Genomic DNA, 27,776 nt, shown 5'->3' with positions numbered 1-27,776 from the left:
AATCGGCTTTCTGAGGAGGTCCACACAGTGTCAAGAGAAAAACACCAGGAAAGTTTCTAAGTGCGAAGGTTACATTTTGACTGAGGCCTCCTGCTCAGTCTATCTTAGAAGGGCTCTATCTCAGTCAGCCTCACACTTTGACTTTGTCCCATTCAAGCGTGACCAGATTCCCCCAGTTGGCACTACTGATTTCTAACCACTAGAAAGCACATTTTCTTTTATTTAATCTTCAGATATTCATAACTCTGGTTCCCTATACTGGATTTTTGTCATTTTTATGTTATTTTAAAGTTAAGATTTGGAGACTTTATTGCATGGGTCTGTATCCCATCCTCATCGCTAGTGCTGAAATTAGCTATTTCACATGGAAGATTACAGGCAAATTTATTTGAGGTTTAACACGAAACAGGACCCTATCCGCTCCATCACTGCCTCGATTGGTTTCAGCTTCAAACTAAACATTCCAGATCCCTAGGAGCCAGTAGTGTAGGTTCTACATTATAAGCATACCAAATATTGGCAGTAATCAGGTTGGTTTGCTTTGTGCTTTACTGTGCTTTAGAAGTGATATGGAATATATCAGATAGAGATTCTTGGGTGATTGCATTTAGGCTCTGAATTTGCTGTAAAAAAATAAGCCAACAGGCTATACACAGATGATGTAATCTTCTCCTAGAGTTGTGCACGCAGCTTAAAATGACCACCCGTGCATAGCCTTTCCATAGATTAGCCCTAATGTCCTTGACTGATGTTTCAACAAATGGTATTTGTCAGTAATTTTAGCATTTCTTCTGACAGCTAAAGTGCCTCAGTTTAAAAGGGAGGTAGTATCCTGTGCTGTGAGGCTGAAGGAGGTACAGGGAGGTACTGACAGGTAAACAAGAAACAATCCATCTTACCAGTTGCCTAAAATAAATGTAAATGTCAGCAACTGGTTCATTTACAAATGTAAAAAGGCTACTTAAAAGTAGGTGAAGGCATTAATTGATGGGGGTCACACAAAGCTTCTGATTACAAAGATGTATTCTTTTTGAAGGTTATGTAAGGGTACTACCAGGTGAGCCTTCACAGGGTCTGCTTTTAATGGACAGTTATAAAAAAATGTTTGCACCAAGTACAGTCACGTTATTACTACAGTCTATGCTCTTGAAGTACCTTTTTGTATTTTAAACCTATTTTTGCACAATTTGTAGAAGCCTTTCTTATGCTGTGTGTAATACACATTTACAATAATGTATTCCACGTTCACAGTGCTTTCTGTCACAGGTTGGGACCTTGTAGCACTATAAAAACACTATTTGCTACTGCACCAACCAGGATTCAATTATCTGGTTGCACACAAAGACATCTGCAGTGATCGCATTAACCAACAGAGGTTTCATATAATAAAGTAGTGCATTTCCCACTGATTAATTTAACGTGAATTATTTTATATTTTTCCGTTGCGGATGTGCGAGATGTGCTTACTTGTCGGTGAAAGATCAACAAAATAGTTACAGAAAATGTTTTTCTTTCTTTTGCTGCAGTTCGACAGTGTTGAATAGCTGTGTAGAAGCTGAGAAAGTTTTGGGATATTCGCTATGGTGTCCTGTTTTCCCTTACTTTCATTATTTCCCTTTATTTTATTTTTTACATAGTGTGATTTGTATTTATTTAAGACAACGCACTATTTATCTGTCAGAACTGTACAAAAACACTATCCTCTGGTGTGAAGTAGGAGTGAGAAAAAAAAAGTTAATCTAATCTGTGGCCTCATTGCGCAGCATGTAACTAGGAAACCTGGGTTCAAATTTGAGCTTCCCCCGTGAGTAAACTGTGTGATCCAAGTCAAATCAATCTACTTGATTGTGACAGTTGAGAGCAATTTCAAGTAATTGAGTTCATGATGGAACCTGCAAAAAACCATCACTAGTACATTCTTCAATAGCCTGTATTGTTCCACAATCCATAAAAAGAACATTGGTCATGACATAAGGGACACCAGACAACTGGTTTGTTTTTTTCACACACAGAGCTTTCAGGAAAAAGTACTCAGAAACGTTTCAAAGATCATGTTTATAAGCTGTCACTTCAAATAAATGTCAATGTAATGTTGTGATCTAATGTACTAAACCGAAACGTCCATACATCAAGGAAGCACTTAATATTTTAAAGTCTTTATCATGTTCTTACATTTTGTTTGTTGTGAAATTTACATGTCATGGTGCCTGCTACCTGTTTAACCCCTCAACAGTGCCTCTTCTGTTTCTGGTCTCCGTGCAGAGACTGCTCTTAAGGTATGCCATGCTCTCGGATACACATGGAGGGCCCACCTTGACTGATGTTAGGAATTGTTCCTCCTAGTTGTTCTCTTATTTGTCTGGTTTTAGCAACAACTCTTTACATCAGTCCCTGAAGTATGCTCTTACACAGCAGTCAAACTTACTGAGTGCTGTGAGACTGCAGACAAGGTGTGGGTACCTCAGATGCTGACATGAGGCGTGAGACTGTCGCCATCACCATCTGCTCTGGCTTGCTTATACACATGCAATTATTGTACATAAAGTCTAATGTTGTAAGCTGTTACACTACATCTGTCCCTTACAGGTTTCTATGCTTCTTATAGCCCCTCATGAATGTATTTTCTACACTGCTTTGGCTAGGCAAGTGGCACAGGCCATAATGCCCCTATATACAGCTCTAATGGTGCGTATATGGCTGGGTATTGTTGGGTGCCTGTTGCGCCAACTATGAAATATACAACACTTCTGCAATTGCAGGACTAAAACATAGGTTGCTTGACAAGACAGTTTTCAGACTGTTCAGAGGGCCCAGGTGGCTGGCAAGAGCTACAAGGCCTCTGCCATGGGAGATGAGATCATTTGCCACTGATGTGTCGAGACCCATTTTACTAGGGTTCTTCAAACTTGGCCAAGTACAACACTTCTGCACTGAAAAGTCAGGTTAGCAACGGCAAGCAGTCACAGGATGTACTAAATACTACAGTACATGTGTGATCCAGGTCACCATCTCCTGTAGGTGCTCACTCTCTGCCCACCCCCTCCCCCCCTGCCATTCCCCTAGTGTTCTCCTTATTCTGAGTTGCCCAGTGTATAATAATCTGGAATAGTAGGAATCAGGCTGAGGTGCAGTGATTTGGCACTACACTTCAAACATGCTTAGTCTGGCGAGAACCCTTGTGTTCAGTGAAACTCTGTACACATATTGAAGTTAGAATGATGCCAGGGCCAAAATAAAGTCAGGACTCCAGATATACAGGCAGTTGAGCACTGCTTACAGAGGGACACACGTGTACCATTCAAGAAACATACCCATACCAATAAAATATATTGGTTGTTACCAAAATGCCGGAGTAGAAAATAATGCATTGCCATCACTCTGGCCTTTCATCTTGCAAACATGCCACTAATTGCTTTAAATCTGTATTCGAAAACTCAGACTCACTGATTTTGCTGTCGGAGAGAATAAAAGGCTGCGGTATCCGTGCCGGGAAGCACTCCTATTATTTGCCAATTATAGATAGGCCTATGCATCATGGGCAAAACCTACTGTGTTATCTTGCTTAAAATAACCAAAGGTCATAATACAATTTATATTACATTTGAGCAGTAACTCCTTTCAGAAAAGTCAGCGTAATCCCCACTGCTGGTATTTCACAAAGCACCACCACACCTGCAGAACATCACAGACCACTGTGGGACATCACGGAGGAAAAAAAAAATCTAATGTTTGCTTGTTGCATGATATTGCACCCAAGCATAAACATGCAGTATGTCAAGTTCAGCTAGACGAAGGCGGTCATTACAACATTGGCGGTAAAAGGCGCTTACCGCCGTGCAGAAGACCGTCAACACACCGCTGCGGCTGTGGAATTCTGCCACAGCTATTATGACCCACATCTCGGAACCCGCCAAAACTCAGACACCCACACAAGTCCGCCACACCAAAGGTCAGTGATAAACTGGCGAAAACAAAACCAACACCGTCACGCCAACAGAAATACGCCCACACTATCACGACACACAAATCCACGCGGCGGTCTTTCAACCGCGGTATTCCATTGGCGGTACACACCGCCGCGCTCAAAATACACACACTTTTACAAAACACAGCCACATTGGACAATTCGAAATACACACACCTGATACACATACACACACCACTCCCACACACCCAATACAATATGAAACACACACACACCCCTACGATAAAAATTGAGAACGAAGCACAGAGAGATACACCACCAGCAAGTACAACAGCATCCACAGGCACATAACACCATCACCCACACAAGTTCCATACACCTCACACAACACACCACTACATATCACCACACTTATCACCACACACACCACCCCACACATCACCTACACCACCCCATGGCACCGCAAAGACACCCGAGGTTCTCGGAGGAGCAGCTCAGGCTCATGGTGGAGGAAATCGTCCGGGTAGAGCCACAGCTATTTGGATCACAGGTGCAGCACACCTCAATTGCAAGGAAGATGGAGCTATGGCGAAGAATAGTGGATAGGGTCAACGCAGTGGGACAGCACCCAAGAAATCAGGAGGACATCAGGAAAAGGTGGAACGACCTATGGAGGAAGGTGTGTTCCGTGGTCTCAAGACACCACCTGGTGGTTCAGCGGACTGGCGGTGGACCCCCCACCTCCTCCCCCACAACTAACAACATGGGAGGAGCAGGTCTTGGCGATTCTGCATCCTGAGGGCCTCGCAGGAGTTGGTGGAGGAATGGACTCTGGTAAGTCAAATCTTAACTATTACATCCCCCACCCTACCTGCATGCTATCACATACCCCCACCCTTGCCCTCACCCCTATCACTCCAACTCCTCACAAATGTACCAATATCACAAACCACACATCCCAACACCAAGCCCTGCATGCAATAACAAAGCATGGACACCCATCACTAAAACATGCCCACTGCACATACCCATACACCCCCCTAAACCATCATCACACAAGCTCCCACACAGGAATGCCAGCACTGGGGTACACGGTCACCCACCCATTGCACACCATGCCACACACAGATGCAATAATCATGCCTTTCCACCCCTGCAGGACCCCTACCCCTAGGGTCACCGACAGGAGGGTCCAGACATGTCCACTCCACCCACAGAAGAGGCCCACAGTGATGACAGCACCTCTGTCCAACTGGATCTAGATGACCAGCCCGGCCCATCGGGGACCTCGGGACAGTCGATTCCCCTCACCCAGTCACAGGTCACCACACACCTTCCCCCCTCTGGAAACACCAGCACAGCACCCACCCAGCGGGCCCATACCTCCATCCCCAGGACACGTCAATCAGCTGCGTGTCCACCACTACAGCGAACCCAGGATAACCCACCACCCCAACAACAACAGGGACCTGAGGGCAGTGGCAGTGGGCACACGGTCCAGGGGACGGAGGCACAGGAACACAGGGGAACTGGGAGGGCTGCTGTGCGACAGGGGGTGGACAGGCCAAGGGAGCCCACTCTCCACAAGGCCCTCTCCTCCATCATGGGAGCATACCACCACTCCCAGGAGACGATGGCAACGGTACTGGCCAAGTTTCAGGAAACCCAGCGCATGCAGGAGGAACAGTATATGGGCTTCAGGGAGGAACTCATAACCATCAGCTCCACCCTGGGCACCATCACCATCGTAGGGGTGCTGAAGGAACTACTTAACACCAGGAGGGACACTGTGGCACTCCAAGGGGCCCCTGACACTAGCATGGACAATTAACTGCCCACCACCTCTGCCGGCGCTAGTGGACAGGACGCCCTGCCACAGGACCACCACACCAGCACCCCACCCCCTGCAGACGGAGAACCACCCCGCAAACGGTCCCTGAGATCCAGGAACAAGACAGAGCACGATCCCAAGACCCCGCCAAGAAATGAGACCACCCTGATTGTCATCCCACTGTCCCACTTTGTCACCCTGTCCATAATTAAACTGCCCCAGCTCCACTTCCTATGTCCATATGGGCAATGCACCTTTGAGACTAATAGACTGGACTCTGCCATGGACACTCCTCCGCCATCACCCATCACCATTTAACTCCCCCCTCCAATATTTTGCATTTAAATATACACACCTAAAGCTCAAAACGATCTGGAGTCTGTCTGTGATTTTGAAATAGTGTATTTGCATTTACAGTGACAAAATGTTCTTGAAATAGTAATGTCAACATACCTATGTCACACAGCTCTAGTCCATGAGGAATCTAAGCAGATGACACACGTTGGGACCCACATCTGTGAAACCGTAAGGGAAAGTGACAACTCAGTGACCATACACTGGGTGAAAACGACAGTAGAGAGGCAGTAGTGTAAAAGTACATGTAGTAGGCAGGAATGTATTCTCACCTCTATTTCACTGGAAAAATTGCTGGATCACTGAGTCCCTGTTCTGCATGTCTTCTTCCTCTGCTTCATCCTCATCACTGTCCACAGGCTCCACAGCTGCCACAACACCGCCATCTGGACCATCCACCTGCAGAAAAGGCACCTGTCTTCGCAAAGCCAAGTAGTGAAGCATACAGCAGGCCACGATGATCTGGCACACAAAGGTGAGTAGAATAGGGATCCACCTGCCATGTGGAGGCACCGGAACCTGGCCTTCAGGAGGCCAAAGGTCCGCTCGATCACCCTCCTAGTTCGCCCATGGGCCTCATTGTAGCGTTCCTCTGCCCTGGTCCTAGGATTCCTCTCTGGGGTCAGTAGCCATGACAGGTTGGGGTAACCAGACTCACCTGCAAATGGCGAGGGACAACTGTTAGACACACACTAACCTGTAGGGATAACCACAGACAACCATTCCCACTGTCTTGCTTCCAGGGGCTCACCTAATAGCCACACACGGTGCCTCTGGAGTTCACCCATCACATAAGGGATGCTGCTATTCCGCAGGATGTAGGCGTCATGCACTGAGCCAGGGAACATGGCATTCACATGGGAGAAGTACTGGTCTGCCAAACATACCATCTGTACATTCATCGAATGATAACTCTTCCGGTTTCTGTACACCTGTTCACTCCTGTGGGGGGGGGGGGGGGGGGGGGACCAAAGCCACATGGGTCCCATCAATGGCACCTATGATGTTGGGGATATGGCCAAGGGCATAGAAGTCACCTTTCACTGTAGGCAAATCCTCCACCTGAGGGAAAACGATGTAGCTCCGCATGTGTTTCAGCAGGGCAGACAACACTCTGGACAATACGTTGGAAAACATAGGCTGGGACATCCCTGATGCCATGGCCACAGTTGTTTAAAAAGACCCACTTGCAAGGAAATGGAGCACTGATAGCACCTGCACTTGAGGGGGGATTCCTGTGGGATGGCGGATTGCTGACATCAGGTCTGGCTCGAACTGGGTACACAGTTCCTGGATTGTGGCACGGTCAAACCTGTAGTTGATGATCAAATGTCTTTCCTCCATTGTCGACAGGTCCACCAGCGGTCGGTACACCGGAGGATGCCGCTATCTCCTCACATGTCCCCGCGGACGGTGCCTATGAAAGACAACAACGACCACAGAGTCAAACAACTCAGAGGTACGTACCCACAGCTTACACAGAACACCATTCATACTCAAAAAGTGGCCTGTATGTGTGTTGAGTCTAGGCCTAGGTATGTGTGACGCAGTTGAAAATTAGGCCATGTGGGCCCCTGAAATGGCGGCTGCCTGACCTGTAAAGTGGGACAATGGGATGTGAGGTAACTGCGCTGGCGTTGTACACCGTCACGGTAGGCGGTCGGAGACCGCGGCGCAATGCTGCATTGGTTAACATTGGACCCTATGGGTCCCAGGAGCCAATGACTATGTACGCCGGCGGTGATGGTTCGCACCGCCGCGGACGTGACCACCATTTTCTATCTGTTGAATCACTCAATGCCTGATCTTCGACAGGAGAGGACCTACACTGCAAGTGCTGCTGTGACCTCATTCTGGAATAGACAATGGCTCGTGCGTCTGGGGAAATGGCCCCTGCCTTCACATCAGAGGAGTTGGAGAAGCTCGTTGATGGGGTCCTCCCCCAGTACACGCTACTCTACGGTCCTCCAGACAAACAGGTAAGTACACAGGGAGCATGTTGTATGGGCTATGCCTGTGTGGAGAGGGCTGGATGTAAGAAGGAAGGGGGCAGAGTTCTGCGTGCATGAAAGACAGTGGGTGCATGTGCCACATGGCAAGGGGAGGGATGGGAGCCACTCACTTTGACGGTGCAGTTGGTAATGACTTCTCTTCTTCCCCTGTACATTTCATGTAGGTCAGTGCCCACCAGAAGAAAGATATTTGGCGTGCCATCGCCAAGGACGTCCAGACCCTGGGGGTCTACCACAGACTGAGCACCCACTGCCGGAAAAGATGGGAGGACATTCACCGCTGGAGCAAGAAGACGGCAGAGGCTCAGCTGGGGATGGCCTCCCAACGTGTGAGGGGTGCCCGTCGAACCATGACCTCCCTGATGTTCAGGATCCTGGCGGTGGCCTACCAGGAGTTGGATGGGCGCTTGAGGGCATCACAGCAGACACAAGGGGGTGAGTACACTCTCATTCAGCTGACTTTGCGCGCAGTGGAGTTGTCTGGGTGGGGGAGGAGGGCTGTGGGTTTCCCTAGGCCAGGGCGAGTTCAGTAGGCTAGGCCCCTCCGTAAGGCATGGCCCTGTGGCCCCCCCCCCCCCCACCTCTGTAGAGTGCCAAGTACAGCTATTCATGGCCCTGTGTTATCTATGTGTGCAGATGTCGTCCATAGCCTTGAAGGCCATTTCCCAGGAATTGCACTGTAGAGCCCAAGTGTGCGGCGTAGTGCAGGGGGCTTCTGTGTCTGTCTTGTCCGCCAACGGTAGCGGTAATCCATGCACTCAACATGTCTTTATTCTGTTCCCCCTCCCCCTTTTGTGGTTTCCCTGTTCTTGTGTGCATTAGCATCATCAGGCAGAGGAGCAGTGGCACCGGAGCACGAGGGAGCTGCATCCCACATGGCCATGGAGGGCCACAATACGGGCTCTGAATTCACCAGTGGGACGGAGGGCCAGGGGAGCTCCACGGCAGGGACAGGAGCTGACACCAGCGACACGGACTCATCCTCTGATGGGAGCTCCCTTGTGGTGGCGGCAACATCTGTGCCCCCCGCATCTACAGGTACAGCCGCCACCCCCCCTACCAGCACCGCCCTCCCAGCAGCCCCTCAGCCTTCGCCCCGTGCCCGCTCACCCAGGAGGATGGGCATCACCTTCGCCCCAGGCACCTCAGGCCCTGCCCCAGTCACCCCTGCTGCCCTCAGTGAGGAGGCCATTGACCTCTTCAGGTCACTCACTGTTGGGCAGTCTACCATTTTGAATGCCATCCAGGGTGTAGAAAGGCAGTTGCAACAAACTAATGCATTCCTGGACGGCATTCATTCTGGTCAGGCGGCCCTTCACTAAGCCTTTCAAACTCTGGCCTCAGCACGGATGGCAGCCATTGTCCCTGTGTCTAGCCTCCCCCCTCCAACTTCCTCCACCCAGACCCAATCCCCTGTACCTCTGCCTATCCCAAGCACACCATCAGACCAGCCTGCACACACCTCACCACACAAGGGAAGCTCAGGCAAACATAAGCACCACACATCCCACAGGCACTCTCGCAAGCATCACACACATGCAGACACACCAACATCCACTGCCTCCACTGTGTCCCCCTCCTCGTCGTCTCCCTCCCAGTCTCGTCTACACACACACACCTGCATGCACTACCTCTTCAGCCACTACGTTCCTCACCAGCACACCCACCAGCACACCCCGCTCACGTGCAGTCACCACCCCCACTACCATTCACACGTCCCCTGTGTCCTCTCCCAGTGTGTCTGTGACGCCCCCTCCCAAGATACACAAACGCAGGCACACACTCACCCAACAGCCATCCACCTCACGACAGCCTCCAGCGCATGCACCTGCACCCAAAGTCACCAAACGTACACTTCCTACTACCACCACCTCTTCCTCCACTCCCAAACCCCCTCCAGCTACCCGTCCCAGTGTGTCCAAAAAACTTTTCCTGTCCAGCCTTGACCTTTTTCCCACACCTCCCCACCCCGTCCATCTCATAGGTCTCGAACTAGCACCTCAGCCACAACATCTCCGGGACCAGTGGTGCCTGTAGTCACAGGTATGTGGAGTGCACTGGCCACCAGGACAGCCAGTGTGGCACGGAGCCACAGCACAGCCAGTCCCCCCCCTGTGAAGCATCAGAAGTTGGCCAGTGCCCAGCGGGAGAGGGGGAAGACTCCAGCCACCACAGCCGCTCCCAGGGGTCCCGGTTTGAGTGTGGACTCAGCTGTGACACCTCCAATGGTGGGGAAGGGCCACAAGAAACCCAGCAAGTCTGGGAAGAGCAGCACGGCTGAGAAGACCGCCATCATCCCCGCTGCCCAGGAGGGCCCTGCCAGCCCCAGCCCAGCTGCCCAGGAGGCCACCGCCAGCCCCAGCCCAGCTGCCCAGGAGGCCACCGCCAGCCCCAGCCCAGCTGCCCAGGAGGCCACCGCCAGCCCCAGCCCAGCTGCCCAGGAGGCCACCGCCAGCCCCAGCCCAGCTGCCCAGGAGGACACCGCCAGCCCCAGCCCAGCTGCCCAGGAGGACACCGCCAGCCCCATCCAGTCGGGCCATGAAGGACCGCCAGCACAAGCCCGCTGGGCCATGAAGGACCGCCAGCACAAGCCCGCTGGGCCATGAAGGACCGCCAGCACAAGCACGGCTGAACAGGGCGCCGCCAACTCAAGCACGGCTGAACAGGGCGCCGCCAACTCAAGCACGGCTGAACAGGGCGCCGCCAACTCAAGCACGGCTGAACAGGGCGCCGCCAACTCAAGCACCGCTGAACAGGGCGCCGCCAACTCAAGCACCGCTGAACAGGGCGCCGCCAACTCAAGCACCGCTGAACAGGGCACCGCCAAATCAAGCACCGCTAGCCCATGAGCGGCAGGGGCACTGACGCAACTGGGACCGTCACGGGGTGAGTGAGGCACTCTGGGCACCAGTCCCCCTCCAGAACCAGTGGAGAGATACATCCACTACCTCTGTCCTTAACAGGATGATGCACTCTGGGCACCAATCCCCCTCCAGAACCAGTGGAGACATCCATCCACTACCTCTGTCCTTAACAGGATGAAGCACTCTGGGCACCAGCCCCCCTCCAGAACCAGTGGAGACTGTTAGCAACTTCAGAGACTGTGGCTTTGCACTCCCCAGTTTTGAACAGTGGGCAAACCACCCACTGTAGAGACTTGAGAGACTGTGCCTTTGCACTCCCCAGTATTGAACAGTGGGCAAACCACCCACTGTAGAGACTTGAGAGACTGTGGCTTTGCACTCCCCAGGATTGAACAGTGGGCAAACCACCCACTGTAGAGACTTGAGAGACTGTGGCTTTGCACTCCCCAGGATTGAACAGTGGGCAAACCACCCACTGTAGAGACTTGAGAGACTGTGGCTTTGCACTCCCCAGGATTGAACAGTGGGCATGGAGCCCCCTCGTGGATCTGGCGTTGTGCACTCATCCGGCTGAGGTGCCCCCCTTCCCCTCCCCCTGAGGTGCCTGTTGTATTTCTATCTGATGCCCCTGCAGTGTTCTCTCTGTTTTGATCTGGTATCGAGTGTGGGCCTCGCCCATGCATTTTGGGCCCAGTGGTCCACGGACTATAAATGGTGCAATACCTGGACTTGTATTATTGGTGTATATATTTGTTTATAGTGTATATATATTTTATAGTACTGTATTTTAATAGATTACAATGGTTACAATTATTTCCTTTGGTCTTTGCATTCTTCCGGGGGGTGTAACTATGATGTATATATATATGTATTAGTCTGTGTGTTGTAGTGGGTGAGGGTGTTGCGTGTGTGTGTGTCCCTGTTTTTTGCCTCCCCCCTCCCCTGTGTCGTAGGTGCAGTACTCACCGTGGTCTTCGCCGCCAGCGTTCGTGCTCCTGGTACAGGAGCAGGAGACTATCGCAGGTAGAATTTGGAGTTCCGGGTCCATGGTGTCATCGTGGAGTGTGTAGAGGTGAGCATTTTCCCTTAGAAATTCCTGTTTCCGCCATGTTTTTATCCGCGGTGAATCCGCCCCAGAAAAGGTGGCGGATTGGCCTGTCATAATAGTGTGAGCGGTACATTGTCTTCCGCCTGTCTGTTGGCGGTGACCGCTGCGCTGTTTGTTTGTACCGCCGTGGCGGTCGGAGTGTTAAAGTGGCTGTCTTTGTTGGCGGTTTCCGCGACGGTCGTAATTGCAAATGTTTTCCCGCCGGCCTGTTGGCAGTTTTACCGCCGCTTTAACACGTCCACCAGGGTTGTAATGAGGGCCAAAGTCTTTTACAGGCACACCGCCACCATGCCTGTCACAACTCTTAACTACCCTTTCTGAACAGAAGATTTTTTTTTAAGTTTACATTTCTTTGCCTCTCTCCATTTTTCCGTATATTGTGCGTTTTCATGCATGACAACAGGAGCTAGCTTAGTGCCCCTTGCTCTGGAGTAGACAGGTTGTCTGATTTGCACTCTTATAACATTTTAACTACATTACCATTTTCTGACGACCTCTTCTTAGCCAGTCTCTCCAGGATCCTGCTCCCCTCCCAGCTTACTCTGGGGGTGGCAAAACAAGTGAGGCTACATACGTGAAGAAGTTACTCTACTGTAACACTAAACTTGGCATGATTTAGCCCTGCCTCCACCAGAGCACCCACACACTACACAGTTGGTTATGGTGCACCGTTCTGTGTGTGTATTGGTGCTATGTGTGATGATGATGATGATTTATGCCACTGTTGGGGCACGCCCTATGTGAACTGTGGGTAAAGGTGCACTGTGCAACACGTGGTGGTGCACGGTTTGACACATCTCTGGTATGAAGATCCTGGAGTACTTTTCAATTTATTATATGCGCTCCTTTTCTATCCCTCATTAATTTTTATTTTAGATTTGACATATAGTGGAGGGCAAAGTGAGCCAGGTGTTTTTATTTAACTAGTCTTCACTAACAGAAAGATAAAAACAAAATCATGTACCTTCATGTTTCCCAAACTGTTTGCCATGGTTTTTTAAAACGTTTATAAGCATAATAAAATGTGTTATGTTGCTTCCTTTCCAAAAAAGGTTGGATAGATTTGGGTAGGAGTGTTGCCCTCGACATTGTGCTCAAGGGCATCAAATTATATTTGAACACGGTCACAATGGGGAACCTAACTGTAAGAAACCTAGAGGCAATCAGAAAGAGCACAGTCAAGAAATGGTGCAAAAAAAATAGTAAATATATGCACTAATAAAGTAGTAAACCATGGCATTCTTTTCGGATATGTCTAATATTGATCTTTCGTCCTCAGTGCTTGACCTGTAAAGTAACCCCCGTCTTCATTTTTTTCAGCACTACCCAGAATCTGCCTCCATGTGAAGTGAAACGCAGCATGGTTGTTACTTTCAACGGAACACCTCGCTCCTAGCAAGGAAGATTCACTTTCGTGAAGCAAGCAGTAACTGCCAGGGAAGTGGTGTAGGCGCTGAAATGAGTCTTGTGCAGAGGCAACTACATGCCTACTCCCTCTTAATACCGGGGTCATTAAACCATTAAGTGTTTTTCAAACAAACAAAACATTCGCACTAGGTGAGAGATTACAGGCATCTTCACCAGAAAAATACACCATCAGCACAAAATCGAACAGCAAAATGCTGCCTTTAGTAGCTCTTTATTTTAATGAAACGAAACTACTCAACAGACTTGCCTCCAGCCTAGTGTTATTTAACACTGCCCCAGGACCTTGGGAATGGAACGTCTCATTGCAGAAAAGTTTCCTACTGCTGTGCTCTTTTGTAGGCTCACGCAGAGCATGCGCACTCGCAGAATGAAGTGGGAGTCATTTTTAGGGTCGAGCCTGCGTTGCATGCGCTCGCGCATGCGTTTAGCAGGGAGACTCTTTTGTATTTATAAAAGAGCTCGGAGCCCTGTCAACTTCACATCAGTGTTTTTTATTGGTTGGTGGGCTTCCCTAATAAAATCTGCTTGCTTTCATTAGCCCTCCTCCAGCGCAGCGACAAAGTACAGAAAACATGCGATGCTCGCTGTTTTCCATCGGGCTCGTGGACTTTTTTTTCTCTAATTTACGAGCCCGATCTCGCTTGGCAGAAGTCGAGCGCTTTACTACTTGATTTCACTTTTTCGGGTTATGTACATAAATGCACTTTTGCCCGATAGGTTAAAAGTCGGATTAGGAGTTTACAACATGATCAGCTCTAACATGAGCAAACGCGAGACCCGATGCATTGTAAATGCTTGTTTTGTTTCTATTTACTGATGCAAGATGGCTCTATACATTTTAAAATAAAGTAGCGCAGAAGTGTTTTCAAGTCAGGTGGTTCACCAGCAATTTTCTGTCTGTCCCTACTTGCCCGAAAAAAAGAAAAAGAAAATAAGAATATATATTAAAAAAATGTGGGGAAAGTGGAGGGCTTATTTGGAGGCAACAACAGCACTCTAGAGAGCAAGAAAGCACCACAGGGGTGGGGAGAACTGCACAACTGCGAGCGCAAAGCAGAGGGAGGCAGAAGGAAGCATATGGGCGAGGGAGAGCAACATGAAGTGTGGCAGGGGTGAAGAGTAGTGAAGTACACAAGGGAGACAGCTGGCAAACACATGCACTCTCGTGGAGTGACATTCAAAAAGAAAAAAGGAGTGCCTGAAATGTAAGCAGTGGAAAGACACTAGTAATGACACCATACACCAAATACAAGAAACACAAGAACAGGAAGGAAAGGCCACACAGTTGAACCATTTAAAAGCAAGCAAACTAAAAAGACAATAAAGACAGACAATCGTACGTAATGGATAAGTTAAAAGCGCACTGCAAGCTGACAAAATGCCTTTCCACAACCAGACAGCTTGGGCTGTCTGGTAGGGGACACCTACAAATGGGTTTTCTTGGCCATTTCAGCACCTCTGTGTGAGGTAGACTGGGCTGCTCAATTGTGCTGATACTAAACTCCACCTAATATTAAAAAAGAAAATACTGCTATCTAGTGGAAGTAAAGATCATCACCTAGCAAGCATATCATTAACTACTAAGCAGATACTCAACTAGCAAGCAGATCGTGGAACACACCACTCACTTCTAATACTTTGATAAATAATCTTGGATGACAGTCTTGCCTTACCCCATTAAAGAATGTAGAGGTGCAATGGCTGGGGATACAACGCTTCCCAACTTAAGTCCTAAATGATTGTTCTGCTGTGATTACAGAGAAGCAATCTGATCAAGAGGAGCATAAACAGTCAACTTGCTTGTTGACCATAAGAAAGTGAACATTCCGACACCTTACTCATTTAACTAGAGTTACTGCTATGTAATTGAATTCATCATAAATTAAAACCAGCTGAAACCAGCAGGAACATGGTCTCTCTGATTCCCCCTAAGACTTGCCACCAACTGGATGAAGAATGTCGAAGTACGGTTGACACTATTTGAGCATCAGATTAATTTTGCATGTCCACAGACATTCTAATCATGGATTAAAAATGTATTGCTCTATATCACACATTATCACTTCTTAAAAGATAGGAACACTGAGATTTTCGAGACAATGCAAATAGTGTACCAAAAACTAGCACACCAAGTCAGACAGGGCCATGCTGAAATTAGGGACCCTTCTAACTTCTAATGAAATCTTAAGGATCATCAAAGAGTTTAGAAACAGGACAACCACATCAGACAACATAGCCTCTTCCACAACAACATGAAGCACTAGCCAACCATCTACAATTTCAATAAGGTGCCACCGTATCAGAAATTAGTGTATGACAGTGCAGTGCTCAGTATATCACAAGTGTTTATAACATTTTGGAAACAATGATAAAACAATGAAAACTAATGGCTGCCAGATCTGTTTATCAACTACAGCCAAGACTAGAGGTGTCTCTAAACAGTGGTGTCCTACATGAAAAGAATCCAAGCCAAGCAAAGTATTTCATACAGTTCAAACGTAACAATGTTTTTATTTTAAATATTGCTTAGACCCTTTGTTTGTCTTCATCAGGGCAAAGAAGTTAATGATATTTAGAGGTAATATCCTTACACGTATCCATATATGGATAACAGAAAAAAAGATTTTCCAAGGTGACTAGGTTCAAAAGATTTTCCAAGGTGACTGGGTTCCTTGGACTGATTTAGTAAGTTAACTACACAGGCATTACTCAAGCAATTGAGGAAGACCCTGCAGAGCAACCAAAATTCAACAATGTGAAGGACTCCAAATATCTCTGTGACAAAACAAAATGCAACAATACATCCATGCGCAGTTCAAAAGCTCTTCTGACAAACAGCTACACTGCCTGACTTTGGAATGCACTCCACAAAAATAAAACGGCATCTATACCAACCACCAATCCTTCAGAATTTTTTTTATCAAACTTGTCTTTCTGAATCTGCAGAGCACACATTCCTCCTAACCAGGATGCAGTTTTTCACAATTCAGTTTACAGATCAATTCTAAAAACACATTTACCAATATTCATACACTAAACTCTGCTGCGTCACCCTTAACCTTGCTTCACATCTTCCCTCTACTGGAAGGAGTCCTTCATATCAAAGACATATATTACTGCTCACAACATGCTCATACTTGACATAGGCAAGATCCAACAAGCACAAAAAATATATATATATATCTCCAAGCTCCTAGAATTGTCTCATCAAAAAAATAATAATAAATATATATATATATATATATATATATATATATATATATCTCAAATCAAGATCTTGGTCTCCCTGCAGATGGCTGTAACTCCAGATTTGGAAGAAAGAAGCAAACTCCACAAACACTTGTCAAAGAACATCATGCACTACTACTCAATGTTACAGTCTTCCTTTTAAGCCAGTCACAATGCTATTTGTCACTGATTAGAGGAGGTATTTGTTCTGGGAACTGTGCCTGGCTGACAGCCAGCTTTCTGGCTATCTAAAAGTGAGTTGGGTGTGCGTAGTTAGAAGGCAGAACACCGTTCCTATAGTGAATTTGATTACTTTAGTGTCGAGAATGAATACTGTTCGGAAGCTACCAGTTAACTGTTGTATCAGTAAATAAATGTCTTAACCCTCATAGCAGAATCAAGCCCACCAGAAGGATCTTGGCAGAGGGGACAGGAAATTCAGTAGGTGAGGAGGAACCTTATGTAAGAAGATGAGTTGGGAACAGTCCGAGATTAGCATTTAATGGTGGCGTATAAGGGAGGAAAAGGAGCAGAATATTTCTGATTCATCAAGGTGGAGGAAACTGAAGGAGGACAGGCCACAGAAAAAGGCTGTATGAAGGTAAAACATGAGGAGGGCCAGGATTCAACCACAGAAACCATCAACTGGAAGGAAAGAAGGTGGAGAGGAAGTGGAGCACAAAGGTAGAAAGTGCTGTCTGGGAAATAAACAAGTCACTCAAGTGCTGTGCCTGCAGTGCTTTAAGAGGTAAGAATGTAATGGTAGGAGCGGCCGTCGACAGACTGAGAAAGGAGATGTAGGAGAAAATGGATAGTTCTCTCAGAATGGAATATGAGAAAGCCAGACTGTTGTGAGTTGTGAAGATTCTGGGTAGACAGGCAACTCATGAGGAACAAGGGAGTTAAGATATAGGGTGGAACTGAAAACATGTTTCAGACGTTTTCTTTTTTAAAGAGGTAGGACAACCACAGAATTGAGACAGTCGGATTATGATTCCAGGAGGAGACAAACAAAGGATTGAAAAGTGGGGTAAGAAGGCAGAACACTTCAAATAGAGCACATCACTGGCTAAATGATTATAGTGTAGGGATCAATTTTGTGGAAGAGGAGTTGGCAGTCTAGTAATACTGAACGTAGGACAATGGTAGAATGAAGTAAATATAAAAGGTACTCAGGGTATAGAATTATACCCACATGCTGAGATGGGAGGATTCTGGTTTCAATGCACAGTTTGAGAAGACAGCTAGGGCAAAGAAGTGATTTGGAAATGTGTTTAGGCCAATCCTGAGCATGGTGCTTCCTTTGGCAAAGAGAGCTAGTTTGTTGTGCAAATGGTAAAGGGAGCCATAGCGTTTTTTGCAGTAGGGTTGGGCAAGAGTTTGAAACTGGCACTTATATCACGGAATGATCATATGGGCAGGGTGAACTGATGAGCTGTGGTGGGGAACGTAGGGAAATGATGATTAGATTACTATGAAGTACTGTCACGGCATTAAGGTGAATATAATGGAGATTACGTTCCCATTACTGTTTCTGAAGACCCTAGTGGAATCAGAGGGTTTTGTACTTTCTTTAGAGGTAAGAAGCATAGTAAATGATAAAATACAATACTATTAATAATCAACTTATAACGCTCATTAACATAGAAACTACTCCACTGAACAGGCTTGCATCAGAATTTTCTGGAAAGCATGCCAACATGACTTGCCCCAATGATGCCTGAAGTAAATCACTGAAAGATGTAAGATTCCTTGCACCTGTTCTCCTCACAACGTTTCAGGAGTTCCTGCGCTTTTGCCTCACCAGAGACAAAAGCTACTGTTTCTCTGAAGACCCTCCTTCTTCCTCCATCAAAGGACTTCGACTTTCTATTCTGCCAGATTTCAGCCCCTGATACGTACGTACCTTTCACTAGCAGATATATTAAAACAGGCAGTCGTATGCTGCCTACTCACATCTTTGTTCTCTTGTGAAAGAAGTAAACAGAATCTCACCCATAGGCCAGGTTCCAGTGTGTATATCGAGTTTGGGTAGGAGCAGTTTGTTTGTTGACTATTTTCTACTGAGCCTACATGCTGCTATCCTCCAAGGAAAGTGTGCTATTATTCTTCCATTAACATGGCTGGACTATGGTAATCAGTAATCATTTTTTATTATTTTAATCAAATATATTAAGTTTCACAAACAACAAGTAATGTGTACCTGCTTTTGCTGCTTTATATGCCATCAGAAGACTGAATTATTGAATCCCTTTATCTTTACACCATCTCAGCACCCTTCAACTGAAGGGCATCAAATGTCCAACTCTAGGCCTGAATTATGCTTTCTGTGGCTCCTCCCCCCACGCTTCTCTCAGTAACAGGGTGGATGTGCAAAGAGTCTCAATCTCTGCATAGTTTGTAGAAGAACTACCTTGAAGGCATTGGCACCAACATTTAAAGGGGGTGGGAGCGCTCCTTGAATATACAAAGAAGCAAGGTGCACCATAGCCCCTTTTTAACAGGAACATCTGAGCACTAGTGGCTCCTAAGCCCCAACAAAAGTCTACTGTTATTCTAATTTTGGAACACTTCGGCGATACTTTGCAGGCTAGTACATGTTCATTATTTCCCATCGGAGCACAGCTGCAGAAAAATAAGAGAAGGGGAGTGTACGTGGGTCTGTGTAATCTGCAGATCACAAGTTCTAGCCGTGCGCGGGCAGACTCATCTTTTCAAGGTTCATAACATTAGTGAAATTCAGTGGAGCAGCAACACCACCTTTTACTTACGAGGCAAAAGACAATGTATAGTGTGGCATACACTCTATAGCTAGAGGCATTACTAAGCCACATATTGTTCTGTAACCTTCATATGTTCTGTTTTTGTCAAGAAAATAAATTATTATTTAAAAGAGCAGAGACCGGTCTAATTCCGGTAAATCCATAAAGATAAAAATACTACGCTTTATAGGAAAGATATTACCACTAGGTGAAGAGCGTAAAGAAATATGGGAGTACCATATGAGACGTTTTATAACTTCCACCACCCATACTTCTACATAGTGAGCACTAGATCCTGGACAGTTGATGTTTTACTATGGAACTGATGTTTTTTAGTTGTTTTTTTTATTGAAGTATTTGTACATGTGCATCAACCGTGTGCATGTTCAGATTGTATTTCTAGTAGTTACCAAATTAAAACACAAACAAAACACAGCATGCTGGCTCAATGAAGGAGCCCAAAACAAAACTTTATACTTACCAGATCTTCAGCAAACGCTGTTGGGTCAAAAACTGTCATATCTGAATGTAACTGGTTGGCTTTTTCTTTCCCAAGGTTTGTTGCCAACACCAGGAATTGAGCATCAAGGGCTGCCTCTCTGGCCTGAGATACTGAAGGAAGAAAGAACACTGAATTCTCAATATGCACATAAACACACAGGAGATTTACGGGAGAGTTAAGAATGAGGAGGGATTTGCGCACTTATGGTAGAACAGATTTGAAATAGAAACCCAGCTCTGTAAAGGAGATGTTCCTTTAAGAAGGATTTTGAGGCTAAATAGCTAATCTTATTTGATGCCATTTTCTCTACCGGCCAAATGATCAGCTACAGTGAGCACATGTGCTAAATAAGTTTGCTGACTAAGGATGTAGTGAATAATTCTTTTTCTGCAACGTGTGGAGCTGGTAAAGAGGATGACAAACGCAAAAATATGACAGCATATTTATTGAGAATAAATAAGTTACCAAAAAGAAAAAATGCTTCTCTGTAAAGACTGGCAGTGGAAAAAAGGGATCCTGATAGAAAAACAGCACCACTATCAATTAGCAGCAACGAAAAAACAACCATACCTCAAAGACACTGCGATTGGTTCCGAAAATAAGGGAAAAGTGGTGACATAATGAAAGCGTACCTGGCACCGGACTCAAGCATACTTCAGCCTGGTCTGATTTGGACTGCAGTGCACTTAAAAGTTTACTAAATGATAGAATCGTTTTTTGTCTATTGAGACCAATTATCATTCTTTTTTCGTACAGGAAAATGTAGTTTATGCTTGTCATCTTCAGTTGTTCAAACACCGAAAATAATTTAGATTTCCCCTTTAATGAAAAAAAATAAAATTCAAAGACTTTTCTTGACTTTAGCTTCCTCCCATCACCTTTGAAGACTTTAATCTGCAACAGAACTAACTAATGTTGTCCTGCACCTGCTGTCTTAGGTGTGATTTCTACACAGAAGATGCTTCACTTATTTCATTCACCTATTTGATTATCTGCAACTAGAGGAATTAGTTTACTTAGGCCTATTTTTCTGTCTGTCATGGCCTATATCGAGAACAGTGTCCCTGGGCTGAAATGGAACTTAATGATGGCGTTATTACGTTTTCATAACACACAAAAGGAGAGCACTGGGAGTGTTGCTAACCCACACCACCTCCCAAGAGAAATCTATGTAATCACTAAAGGTGTGGGGTAGTAGGAACTGAGGGTAGGACTGGGTTAGTATTACCTCAGTAGGCGGTGTCAGTTAGGTTGTTTTAGGTTCTAAAGCGGGGAAGGCATGGTTGGAAAATGTCCAAACAAGGTGGTGCTATGTTATCCTACAGGGGGAGGGGGGAGTTCCCTTATGGACTAGGTGGTCTCACACACATAATAGTGTCTTGCTTCATCATTTGACCACCTAGCCCCACCCAAGTAAGATGATACTACTTGGGCGGACTCAACCTCTTGGTTAAAAGAACCAGAGGGAGTGCTGAAATTAGACTGACTGGATAATTACAGAGATCCAGAAGGGGTGAAAATAAAATTACCAAGCATGTCATCAGTTGCTACTGCTAGTTTTAATGGGGGTGCATGCTGGTAAGGCTAAGAACAGGGGGGAGAGGCTCATTCGAGGATAATGTCTCTTGGAGTCTAAAAAGGAATACGTATGACCAACATGTTTCTGCCCTCACAAAGTGCTGGTAGGTCAGGGGCATTCGTCAGGGTCGGAGCACACGCAGTAAGTGAAGTGCTCAAAGTGAATAATGTATGGCCTACCTAAACAAGTAGTTCACGGTGTGGTAGGTCTATAGTAGCTGATAGATAAACCACAGATTATTAAGGGTGAAAAAGTGGCAAACCACTGCACACAACACAGCAATAGGTGATAGTGTATGGAAAAAAGCACTCACACACACATGCAATCGTGACTTACCCCGGAGTTGGGGGCAATTTGCCTCTGGTCTGGCTAGTGCCGGGGGGAGGGGGGGTTTCCTATCTATCAGCTACTATAGACCTACCACACCGTGAACTACTTGTTTAGGTAGGCCATACATTATTCACTTTGAGCACTTCACTTACTGCGTGTGCTCCGACCCTGACGAATGCCCCTGACCTACGAGCACTTTGTGAGGGCAGAAACATGTTGGTCATACGTATTCCTTTTTAGACTCCAAGAGACATTATCCTCGAATGAGCCTCTCCCCCCTGTTCTTAGCCTTACCAGCATGCACCCCCATTAAAACTAGCAGTAGCAACTGGTGACATGCTTGGTAATTTCATTTTCACCCCTTCTGGATCTCTGTAATTATCCAGTCAGTCTAATTTCAGCACTCCCTCTGGTTCTTTTAACCAAGAGGTTGAGACCGCCCAAGTAGTATCATCTTACTTGGGTGGGGCTAGGTGGTCAAATGATGAAGCAAGACACTATTATGTGTGTGAGACCACCTAGTCCATAAGGGAACTCCCCCCTCCCCCTGTAGGATAACATAGCACCCCCTTGTTTGGACATTTTCCAACCATGCCTTCCCCGCTTTAGAACCTAAAACGACCTAACTGACACCGCCTACTGAGGTAATACTAACCCAGTCCTACCCTCAGTTCCTACTTCCCCACACCTTTAGTGATTATATAGTTATTACGTTTTTAAACTTCTACATTAAACAACTCAATAGCGTTCACAACAATTGCTCATTTTGAGCAGTATCCAACCCTTAACTTTCTTTTACTTTTGTTTCAGTAGCCTTATCTCTGTCGTGGCTAATTATTGTTTGTTTCTGTTATGGAGTAGCACAGCTCTAGATCAAATGTTAGGATTGTATATTCTTCATATTACAATTGATATTTATATGTCCGCACAATTAAATTATCAACTATGTGCATTACATTTGTAGTACGCTAGGTTGTATGTAGTACAAAACAAACTCAGTACTATTTCAGTTATGTAGGTACATTTTAGCTTTCAGTCATTATATTATACCTGTACAGTCTTACTTAGATATGTTTTTGATGGATTCTTATGATTTTAATCAAACAATGCATTTAAATCGAATTAAATATTATCACAGAGCTTTCAACGAAAGCTAGCTTTGAATTAAAAGCAGCACGCTCACTGATCAGCTCCTGGTTTTCAACATGAATGAGACTAAGATTCTGCTTTGAGCTTGGTACCTTGAACGATGTCTGGTTAAAAACAAGGAAAAGCTTTAATCATTCTGTGGCACTGATAACATTTCTGGTGTCGTAATCTGTGATTCACATATCTAACATATCAGACACAGTCATCATAGTCTAAACTAATATAACATGTAGGTCCTGTGCCATTTCCAGTCTTGTTACTATCCCTTTCCTCAGCTCTAGTTACATACACTCACAGTTCTACAGCTATAACTATATAAAAATAAATAAATAAATAAAAAAAAATCAGTAAAGAATTCTCAGTAACATCACATTTGAACTGAACCGTAATAACATATGTTATTATTCAAGGTTAAGTGAACAATCAATTGAGAATTTGGTAAATGGTAATCTTCAAATATAGGTCACAGATTACACACATCTTTTGCTACTATGAAGTGGTGGAAAAATGCCAGACCATCATAAAATACTCATGATCCCATCCATACCTCAAAATATGGTGAGCACACTATAAAGGCTTGTGGCCTTGAGTTTGCTATCTATTGAGGATCCGGGTGACTTCTAGTCTGCAGAAAAGGCAAGGCTGGATGTCATTATTTCACATCCCTTGGGATTACACAGTGCAAGTAAATTATTAAGGGTCATGTTTATAAGGGGATACAAGGTGCTGTGGGCCTTTGGTAATATAAAAGGGACTTGTGTCTTATACACAAATAACGCACACATGTTTACCCATTGACAAAGTGAAAGTATGGGATCGACATTCCCTAGGAATAGCTATCAACACAGTCTTACCTGAGAAGAGATAAACTTACCGCCTGTAAAGAGTTTGTTACATTCTTGAAGGGCTTCTGTCAGCTTGTTACTCCGTGAACTTAGTATGTCCTCTCGATTCTCTGCAAAAAACAAATTTGAAAAGTGCCAGAAATAAAGGAAAGCATGCACATATTAAATTACTGGTCACACATGACAGAAGAGGTGAAGAGAGAACATAGAGTAATACAGCCAATGTGAGGCTCAGTGCGTGCACGTGCACATGCACATTTACCGCCCTGCAACTGGAACTTCAGAGGAAACAATACTTAGGGCCTCATTACGAGTTTGGAGGTATGTGGACCACTGGATTACAAGTTTGGAGGTCTGACCACCAGAAGACCGTTGGCAGACCGTCGGCAGACCGTCGGCAGACCGTCAGCACCGCCACAGTCAGTGAGGTGGGGACTGGGATCTCGGGATTGGAACCACCTTGGCCATCACGACCTGCAGGACCGCCAAGCTTTCAATGGTGATCCCACTGCCATGGTCAGGAAGGTAAGAGGCTTAAAATAGGGGGCCCCAAGAGGATACGGCCCCATGGAAGGTGAGGCAGGGGACCAATGTAGGCCCCCCCCCAATAATTTGGTGTTCAGGGGCGCACTGTGTCCCAAGGACAAGGTGGGGCGTGGACACAGTCAATCAGTAGTGCCGACAAGTAGGGATGCATGGCCGGTATCTGCTGCATAATACTGTCCCCTGCCTCCCCTGTCAGTCATGCCAGCCCTGTGGGGAACTCGTAACACAGTGGTCTTGAGACCATCAGTCTGGCACCGTTCGAAAGACCGCCACCATGCCGGTCAGTCGGTCCAGCCACAAAACTCGTAATGAGGCCCCAAGTCTAGAGAACTGACCTTTCATGTAAAGGCCACTGCTATGACCCCTTGCAAGTCCACCACCCATGGCTACGCCTTTGCTGACCTTGACTCTACTACGCCATGGCATTGAACTGCCTCTTTAAGATGCTCCATCTATGCTGATCTTGTCTTTCTAATAAAATAAACTCAAAGTAGCGAGCCAGTCTCTGGCTAAAATAGTAAGTAAGCACAAAGGACAGATCCCTGCCGTTTGTGGAATAGACAAAGCAGTAGAATGATGCCTGTACCTTTCGAATTGTAATAAATGAAAGTGCTACCAGAGAACATCTATGGATAAAAAATAAAAAAAATAAAGACTAAAGTGTGATGGCGTGATTAATTGTATCATGCTTACAGAGGTGGAAGGACACAGGCTGAATAAGTCCTCTGACTATGAGGTTGTATGTGTTATCAACAAGAATCAGAACATATTAGTTGTGTATTTTTTCACTGCTGTTTAAGGACAATGTACGGGGCAATAGATGCCAACATCCATGTCCTGAAATCTCATTAAATTACTGATGTGTATAGCAATCCTGTGTCTACCGCTGAGTGGACCTTATAGTGCTTTGGTGCATTGCTGCAGTATTCTGGACTGTCTTGAATAACCATGACCTAATCTGTGAGTTGTCGGAGCTTACGTTACCAGGCTGCTCCTGAAGGCTCTGAAGTAAGAGTTTGTGTAACATAATCTGTTACTAATGTGGCATGGTGTGCGTATGAATGATGGGTTGGAATGCTCCCCTGAGCAATTGCCCTTAGTTAAACTTACTGCGAGCATTACTCTGAACATCTTTTGTGTGTTTGATGCAACACTCTCAGTGACCAAGGGTATGCCCAGACGTGGGTTTCTTTCTCACTATGCCACTGGTACCAAGCTACACCCAACGGAAGAGCCACAACCAGGGTGACAACGGTCTTGGGTTGCTTGTGTTCCGGTTCATGAAAGACTGGGCCTGGCAGTTTGGGCTGAATGTTCATATTAGGGCAGGGTCAAGTCTGATATGCATGAATATTCATAATAGAGAAAGGTCAAGACTGATTTGCATACGACTGGGTTCAAACTGAGTTAGCCTGGTGTCCAAAGTGATGATGAGCTGGAATGCTACCCCGAGTGATTGCCAGTGGTTAGTCTTATTGAAAGCATTCCTACCATCACCTCTAGTAGCCTAAACTGTTAGACCATGTGCAGGAGATAAAACATGCAGCTGCAAGCCCATGTGATGATGGGCCTACTGATGTCAGTAGGGAAAGTGGAAGGGCTGGGAAGGAAGGAAAGGTGTAGAAGTGTTGAGTTATGAGCAACGTGGCATTCGGCGCTGTGGTTTATATGTAATTGGGGAGCCTGGCCTTTAAGAAGGGTAGAGGGAATTGGGTATTTTGCTGAGCAGTGTTTAATTTGAGCTGGTGGTGCGTACCAGTACCTTTTTTCCTTCTTCAGACGTTTCCCGAGAGCTTGAGAGGAAGTCGCATAGGGGAAAGATGGAAGAAGAGAAAGACAGAAAAGACGCCACACAGGGAAAAATAAGGAACTAGCAAGAGAGAGATACAATGGAAGGGAGTGTCTGGCATTGGTTTAAAGACAGCTGGGGTAAATTCAGGACTATGCAGCCTTGGCATTCAGGTCTCTGACATTTAATAGCACCAGCTGCGGGCTTCTGAGCATGGCTTTGGGCACCAGCACTTATTCTATCACAAATTAAGCACTGGTGCAGAGTGACAAAACAGTGCCAGTGTGCTGGCCTAAGGAACTGTTGTGGAGAGCATGCAGGAAAGTACTATTGCATGTTTAATAGTCAGTATGCTGGCCAGTGGGTGCATAAGTAGAAGTGTAAGTGCAGATGTAGGGAGGAAGGACATATTAAATTGAGAGCAAAATACTAGCAGTAGGGTGGCCTTTGCTTCTGTGGCAGTGGGCAAGGGTAGGTGGGAAGTAAGCTGGAGAGACTAGCTAGGAAATGTACAGAACTGGGGAGCTTAAAGCAGGTTTCGTTGTTCCCATCAACTTAAGCCAGCAATATGACTTTAGTTATGTGGTGAATGTGGCAAAAAAAAAAAGTGTGAGACTTATTGGAAGCATCCTCCCATCACCTTTTGTGTGCATATTTATAAGGCAGATAGCGTGGGTGGGACGCCTCATGAAAGATAATTAAAAAAACATTTTTTTTTTTATATCGGATAGATTTAGCAAAGCTTTACTTCACTACTAAAACTTAACAGTCAGCAGATAACTAGCCCAGCTGAATAAACATCATTGCTGATGCCTCTAATCAACATTAATACAGAGAAAATTGGGCCTGGCAGTTCGTATCTGTGCCAAATGTATGACCTTTGAGCCTAAAACTAATTACATTTCATTAGGATTGGTTGACAGTGTACTGGAGCTTCCAAGTATTCAATTTGGTTTACCTTTGTATGCTGGAAAGCGACAGCTTACAATTTGTATGGCCTTTGGTGGGTGCATGGGAGTGTGGTGTTGGATATTTGTGTGGTGCTGGATTTTAGGATACAACGTCAGCTGCACTGAATGTGTTCACGTTGGGTAACCAGTCCACAAGGGAGTGTGTTTGAATTGGTAGATAATTGGGAATCACATGCTGCCATCTTATTGAACACTTGCTCATTTGATTGAATGGAACTGCTTGCACATCAAGCGAGTTCTACAGTACTGAATGTGGTAAGGGGCCCTATGAATAGGGCTTTAAATGGGCCGGGTACTGCTGGTGCTGAACATCAGCAGTTTTAAACAAGCATTTGCAATGCAATGGGTCTTGCATTTAGAAGAGTTAGAGCTATTGGCGTTGTAAATGCATAATTGGACTTTTCTTGCCAGATATATTGGTCAACCCTGCCGCATAATATAGTCCTCTCCTGCCATGTAATTCCAGTGGCCCTGCATATGGCTAAAGCACCTCCATTGCAGCAAAAATTGCAAATGTTGCCATTTAGCATCCTAATTTAAATCTGCCATGCTA

The 27,776-nt window shown here is 45.9% G+C and overlaps 1 protein-coding gene across 1 annotated transcript in view; it reads right to left on the bottom strand.

Moving 5' to 3' along the window:
* NSMCE4A (NSE4 homolog A, SMC5-SMC6 complex component) overlaps window positions 1-27,776 on the bottom strand; it is a 115,080-nt gene that overhangs the window by 80,925 nt on the left and 6,379 nt on the right. Inside the window, exons 2-3 of the mRNA XM_069239193.1 lie at window positions 23,947-24,027; window positions 19,994-20,124 (exon numbers count right to left, since the gene is read on the bottom strand). Of these exons, the coding sequence (XP_069095294.1) occupies window positions 19,994-20,124; window positions 23,947-24,027 (212 nt within the window). The remainder of the gene's footprint in view (window positions 1-19,993; window positions 20,125-23,946; window positions 24,028-27,776) is intronic.

The sequence above is a fragment of the Pleurodeles waltl genome, chromosome 6 (assembly GCF_031143425.1).
Source record: "Pleurodeles waltl isolate 20211129_DDA chromosome 6, aPleWal1.hap1.20221129, whole genome shotgun sequence".
Classification (NCBI taxonomy): Eukaryota; Metazoa; Chordata; class Amphibia; order Caudata; family Salamandridae; genus Pleurodeles; species Pleurodeles waltl.
This window is presented reverse-complemented; position numbering and strand designations above follow the sequence as displayed.